We start from the raw sequence: 7,517 nt of genomic DNA, 5'->3' as shown, positions 1-7,517 counted from the left end.
TTTAGGAAAATTGTTTGTCTTAGAGCAAAGCCACATTTGACTATCTGCTGTGTCCACCACGGGAAATCAAACCCTGGATTTTAGCATTGTAAGTCCGTAGACTCACCGCTGCTCCACTGGGGGAGATATTTTAGGTAGATTTATCAAGAAATGGTTTATTACCTCCGAAAAGGGGCCGCCTGGAGGGGTCAACTTTTTTAACCACTCGCACCCCTATACAGTACTGTGTTGTCTGTCAGTCAGTCATTAGACACTAGAATGGCGTCACATAAGGGATGCTTAACGTTGCAATTTGCACTGTCATGACAACAATGAAACGTGCACATGCCATGAATCACGAGAAGAATTCTGTATGCTACAACACAGCATGACATATGAACGTCAAAAGTAAGAAATAAAAACATTTGCTATTTTAATTTGGTTCTATTTACTCTTGAAACAGAACACTTTCGGGGATCCTGCGGAAGTACATCTGGTAGTATATTTTATGTTTTTCTTCCTTTAACATACGCTAATCTTTCATAACAAAAACATATTTTTCTAGCAGAATGAACGCTTAGAATTTGCATTAATGTTTTGAACTTATCACTTTAGAGTTCAAATAAAAGGAAAACATATATGAAACTTATGTTGTGCTGGGGATGGAGCCACGCATAATTTAAACTAAAAGTAAATTTAAAGATCACCCCTAAGATTACGTGAGACATCAGATCGCCATTTTGAAACGTGGATTATTCGTGTGACGCTATTAGTATTAGCGGAAGATTTATTTGTTATTTGTATATTGAAGTTTATTTTAGAATTCACAAAAAATGGTCGTGTCGAAAATGGAGATGAAATATTTTTCAAAGCTGTTTTGGCTTTTTCTTATCTGTTTCGTAGAAAGAAGTTTGGGAGCTAGTGTTTCTGAACATAATTATCACAAGGAGTTTGAACACGTTGAGATTCTATTATTAATAGTCATAATACAGTTGGATTTGGAAAAGAAACGAGTAGTGCACTTGAAGGTAAGCTAGGTTACACAGTAGAAATGTAACTTTTAGGGTATTATTATATACATTAACATTGAGTAATAATACGGAACAATTTACTTTGGAAATTTCAAGTTTTATGTGTAATGAGCGTAGATTAATATTATAACAGTTTTAACATATGTATACACTGGGAAATTTGGTTAAAAAATTTTGAAATTCAAGGCTGTCCCTTCACACCCACACTCGAGAAAAAGTAAAAACTCAAACCTGCCATATGTTTCTTATCCCTTTTTTATTTTTAAACATGTAAGGTGCTGTCCTCTAGTACTAGTACTACTTACTACTGCTGACGGCAACTTATTCTATAAGTGAATCACCCATTTACTGGTGTTAGTGTGTAAGAACTTGGAAGACAAAACTGTGTTGATTAGAACCTAGCTTACCTTTTCCAAGTCTCAAAGGTCTGGCCTCTCAAGTCTTATCTTGTTGTGTGCAGAATACAGCAGAAAAATATCAAACTCAAAGGCCTCTAGCCTATCACTCAGTCCCTCACTACCCAGATAATTTCATCATATGTGACGTCAAAACATGTAAAATCAACTTTTTAATGCTCATAGATTGGCCTTAATTAAAATGTTTTTAATTGTGTACCTCTTTTAACGTTGTGTGTTATTTATTATTTTAACTACCAGGAATGGTTGGAAAGGGATTCACACACTATAAAACCAAGATGTAAGCCCCACAAAAGATCCTTTGACATCAGAGAAGCAGCTTTATACAGTCATATGACAAAGACGAAACATGCAGAAAACATTAAAGCACTGAAGGCAATATCAAACAATACTACTATCTGTATATTTTTCAAACCACCTGAATAGAAACTGCCCATCTTTAAAAAAAAACTACCAGTGCAAATTTCAGCACCCAGTCATTAGTTTCCTCTATTGATGCTTTAATATCAGGAGTTTTATAGACTTTGAGAACTTTTAACTGTCATGGTTCATTTCATTCAAATGAAAGGATCACAAAACTTTATTTTGATTATTTACTTGACAGTTGATTTAATTATAATTTTGATTAGTTTATATGACACTAATTGATGTAATCACTGCTTAAGGTAATCAATTAAATTGCCCAGCTCCAATGTTGTTAAATGCTTGATGTAAATAGTTAACTTTAAATTTGAATTGAAACTTAGGTTATATATTTTGATGAATGGAAGGATGACCATATTTTGTTTAATTATTTTCTATTATCTTGATCATTTTTACAGTTTATTTTGCAAAAGACCATTTCAAATAATTATGGGGATAATATTTCTCTCAAAGATCATTATATGCAGGATTTGATAGAAATCTTATAATCTTGTTAATCCTACTTAAGTTTAATCATTTTGTTAGTGAACTGTTTGGTAACATGAAAAGCCATCAGGAACATTTTACGGATACTAATTTTTTTTTAAAATTATATTGTATAATAACATAACATCAGATATGTATGTTTACAAAAATAAATGTATTAAAAAAAGTGGTTTGTTTACCAAAAAAAATTATATGGTAAACCAAACACATCAATGCAGTTTATTATATATTTGTTTTCTTTCTTGCATATATGATTATTGTATTCTCATAGGTTGTTCACGGTTCACCAACTGTACTTCTTGTGTTGATGCAGGTTGTGTCTTCATTGAATGCAGTGTTAAGAATGGTAGGTTTTTTTTTCAACATGAGCTCAATTTTATTGTTCATGATCATACTTGTAGCTATCTCACATCACAAGCGTTGCTCATACATATGGCATTTATTGTCATATTCACAAAAACCTGTACAAAAATGTATGTATGAAAATTAGGGAACATTTTTTAAGTGCACAATAAGACATATTTATATGTACATCTGTACTTCTACTGTTATCATTATAATTTTTTTATGATGATTGTTTGTAGCACACTACAGTGCAATATCAAGATAACCTTTTTTATTTACCATAATGAAAATTTAATACATGTATCAAGTAGTTGCACACAAATTGAAATGATTGAAACAAACTTTAATAGTGAGGTGAACTATTTTTTTTTTACTGGTCTATGTAGGGATGTCTAAATCATGTAGTAAAAAGTTATTTTATTATTTCAACATTCTATTTTGTAACATTTTTTCTAGAAATTTTCATTTAATACAGATAATGAATTTAAAGTTTTGTGAAAGTATTTTAGTTAATGATTTTTGTGTAAAGAATATAACTTGCTGAGTGACATTAATGGGAACAAGATAATTGTAATGTAGAAAAAAATTAAAGTGCCAATTTTATATTAAGACTAGAGATATGTTTTAGGTTTAGCTTGATACAAACAAGTCTTTATTTTTGTCTTCTCATTAAAAAGTTACAGAGAAAAAATTTGATCCTTTTTGTGAGAAGGATAATGAAATCATTCAACCCAGCAAAGATATGTGTCCAGGAGATTTAAATAACATCTCTCAGTCAGCACTCTGTAAGTATACATTATTAGTAGCTTTGGTAATTATCTACAAATTAGCTTTGAGATCCAGCTTTTTAACTCAAGAAATGCATCAAAAAGACTATTTAAAATAAGTTCTGTAATTTCTCTTATTGTATGTTAAATTTATTGTCATGTTTAATGTTTTACACATTGAAACTAAACTTATAATAATTTTAAGATCAAACAAAATAACATTATCCCTTAATTATGTACATTCTTATATACCTGATTAACTTCAAATGGAAAAGAAAATATAAAGAAAATGATTCATTTAACTATGTTTTGATGCCAAGTTTATTTGTATATGTTGATAATAAAGTAGATTATTAAATTTTGAATGTAACTATCTAAAAGGTCATGACTTTCACTAGGACTGTATGTGAGGGTTTTATTATGTCTTTATTGATGTAATTTTTAAATGTATAAAAACATCACAGTTTATATCAGTAAAGTTTATGAAAATTTTGAGCTCTGTACATTGAATCATTTTGATGCAATAAGTTGCATAAGATGAGGTGCACAATTTGAACACTTTTTCCATGCAGTACTTCCCAGAAAAAATCCATTTTTAGCAAATGCTCACTTTTTACAATTTTTTTAGAATTAGTTATGAATACTACTGTTAGTAATCACTAGCACAAACAACTGCCCATAGAGTGACATTTCTGCTAGTAATGTAAAAACAATGGTAATTGTGGATAGAAAACTAGCATATAGATACCTTAATTCACTCTCCAGATTATGTAATGTTTTATCAACTACATAATACATGTAAATACCACATAGTCTAATATAGAAGTATTAGGAACAACAGCAAAATTGCTTTTACTGTAACAGTACATCAACTGTCTGAGTTGCTGTGCTTTCCACACTTGTGCCATCTTATAGACTTATTCAGTTATATGAGATAAATGCAAAGAAGTAAGTCAAGCCAAATCTAGTGAAATGACATTCTTTCACCCAAGATTCATGTGGTCCATATTAGATTTTTGTGCTACATTAGAGATCAACTACTCTGTTACAATAGCATTGATTTGATTTGCAAGAGCAACATGTGATCTTGTACCTCAACATAACACAGGGTCATTTTGGCTTAATCAAATTTTTTACGGACAACATTTTACACAAGATTTAATCCGTGTGCTTGGAAGGTGAAAACTGCAAGTCCTGTCAACTTATTGATATGTCAAGGTTCCCCGTGATCTTGAAGGGTCAAAACCAACTTTCATTGTTCAAGAATCCTATCTCATGACCTCTGCTGTCTTGGCTTTGTTTACTTAGTTAGTATTGTGCAGTCTGCATGACAGAAATGCTACTTAACTCACTAAATGGATTGATAACTTGGAAATTAGAGGCCATATCTCTCTCGCTCTCTCTCTTTTGGTGCTCAGATTCTTTAGCTATTTTCTGAGATGATCTCTAATATTAACCAAACCAGTGGATGTTCTCTGAGCTTATTTGATTTTTTGCCTTCTAACAGAGAAAATATTTGACCAAATTGCTTTAAACTTAGTACAATTTTTTTACATGTCTATATTTTGCTAAATTCATATTTAGTATTTCTATCAGTTTTTGTATTATGAAATTATGAAATTTATTGGTAACATAGGACCTAACCTTTCAAAATAGTATCACTGTTACATTTTACAACATTGATAGTGATTTTTGCCAACAATATTCTTGATTGAGATTAGTTTATGAGTAATAAATATAGTTTCAGTAAATAAGTTCTTTTATATGTGTTTGAGTATGATAAACTCTTAAAAAATGTATTCTTAATCTATTTTTTATCTGAATAAGTTACCATTGCTTCATACTCTTTGTGGAATTTAAGAAAGATAATTCAGAAAGGAAAAGTAGACAATATCAAACAAGAAATGCAAAGATTAAAAATAAATATTTTGGGAGTAAGTGAAGTGAGGTGGAGTGGAGCAGAATTAATAACAACAAAAAAACACAAAATCATATTCTCAGGCAAAGGTAAGCATGAGAGAAGAGTTGGTGTCATCTTGGACCAAGACAGAGCAAAATGCACACTGGGATATTGGGCCATCTTGAACCAAATCATAATTGTGAAGTTAACAGCCATGCCACTCAATATAAACAACATACAAGTTTATGCACCAACAACAGATTGACCACAAGAAGATTATGAAAGATTTTATTAAGAACTAGAACAATCCAAATCTCAAGACATCTTTATTATACTAGGAAACATTAATGCAAAAGTTGTAAATAGTTATGTAGATGATATTCTATAACTGTATGATTAGGAACCAGAAATATAAAAGGGGGAAATCTGATAGAATGGACAAAAACTCAAGAGATTGTTATTGGAAATACATCATTCCAGTAACATCCAAGGCACTTGTGGACATGGATAAGTCTAGAAAATCTTACTAGAAATAAAATTGATTACAGTTTAATCAACAAGAAGTTCAGAAGTGCATTACATGCAGTAAAAACTTATTTTGGCATGAACTGTAATAGTAATTATGTACCAGTATGTGGTGCACCCTAAGTGAAACTGAAAAAAATTAAACATCAAAAACAACTCATTTAGATATGAATCTATTACAGTCTGGAATAATGATGAAAGAAGATTTTAAAATAGCAATTCAAACCAGTTACAATGCTTTGTCAAATTTAGAACAAGTAGAATCTCAATGGGAACAAATGAAAGATTCAATTACTCAGACAGCAGAAGAAACTATCCCAAAGCAAGAGAGAGAGAATGCAATAATAAGTGGATGAAAAATGAAGTATTTGACCTGATGGAAAGAAGAGAAGCAAAGACAAATAATGAAAAATATAATAAATTTAACAATGAGAAAAGATCTAAGTGCAATAAGGCAAAAGAAGAAATGGCTTGAAACACAATGTACAAAAAAGTAAAAGGCATGTACAAAATGGAAATATGAAAGGACCAATAAGTATTATGAGCCACATAATCAAAATCTTGCTGAGAATATTTGTGGCCAAAGTGAGAAACCAAATAAACCCTGAGATAGCTATGTTATACCAATTATCATGTATGCATTAGAATGTTGGATGATATTGCCAAGTGTGGAAAAGAGAATTGAAACAATTGTGTTGTGGTTCTGAAGGTGCATCTTAAAGGTACCTTGGACAAGTCACACTTCAAATGAAGATATTTTGTCAAAAGCAGGTTGCAGGAGGAAGCTATTGACTAACATCAGAAACACTTAGAGTTTCTCGAACATGTTATGAAGAAAGAAGAAATTGAAAATCTGGCCATAACTGGAAAGATTGAAGGAAGGAGAAACAGAGGTTGACTTATGTCAAGAATCTATCTAAATGGATGAATGTAGTGACATTGGAAATCCTTTATGCTTTAAGGAGAAGAGATCTGTGGGAGACCATGGTTACCAATGACCTGTTTGGATATGGTACATAGAGAGACAGAGAGATTGAATTAAAGCATCTGACAGGGTAAGACATGAGAATATGATAAAAAAATTATGGACCATCTTAGTGTTGATGGTGGAGATGTAGGAATCATTAGCAATCTGTAATGGGAACAAAGTACAGGTGTAAAGTTAGGAAAGTGATATCCTAAAATGCAGTATTACATTTGATGGTACCAAAATCAAATGAAATCACTGTTTCAATTATCTTGGCTCATTAATGATATCAGATGGTAAGTACATAGAAGTAAGTTAAAAGGAAAATAATGCTTGCTAAGAATACTTTCAAAATATGAACAAACAAAAATGTATCAATAGAAGTAAGAAAAACATATCGTACAATGTTACATCGAACCTCTACTTATGTTCAGATGAGAAATGTTGACAATAACAAAGGAAGTTGACAGAAAACTTAAAGCAGACAAAATTTGGCCCTTAACCCAAGACCACCAGCTACTAACTTTCTTGGTAGCCAACGCAAGTCTTGCTATATTTCATTCCAACAATAAAACTAGTGGATGAAATTGTTTGAAACTTCATAAGAACTTTCATAACTACATGTAGGTTAAGAAGCATAAAGCCTGTTACTTTTAGTAAATTTAGTTTTTTTGCATT

At 31.1% G+C, this 7,517-nt stretch overlaps 1 protein-coding gene across 1 annotated transcript in view; it reads left to right on the top strand.

Moving 5' to 3' along the window:
* The first annotated feature begins 1,409 nt into the window (after window positions 1-1,409).
* LOC106469779 (sialomucin core protein 24-like) overlaps window positions 1,410-7,517 on the top strand; it is a 24,004-nt gene continuing 17,896 nt past the window's right edge. The window contains exons 1-3 of the mRNA XM_022398339.1: window positions 1,410-1,564; window positions 2,607-2,681; window positions 3,358-3,465. Coding sequence (XP_022254047.1) covers window positions 3,423-3,465 — 43 coding nt within the window. The 5' untranslated portion in view covers window positions 1,410-1,564; window positions 2,607-2,681; window positions 3,358-3,422. The remainder of the gene's footprint in view (window positions 1,565-2,606; window positions 2,682-3,357; window positions 3,466-7,517) is intronic.

The sequence above is a fragment of the Limulus polyphemus genome, unplaced genomic scaffold, assembly GCF_000517525.1.
Source record: "Limulus polyphemus unplaced genomic scaffold, Limulus_polyphemus-2.1.2 Scaffold3653, whole genome shotgun sequence".
Lineage (NCBI taxonomy): Eukaryota > Metazoa > Arthropoda > Merostomata > Xiphosura > Limulidae > Limulus > Limulus polyphemus.
Note: the sequence above shows the minus strand (reverse complement) of the source record. Positions and strands in the feature narration are given on the sequence as shown.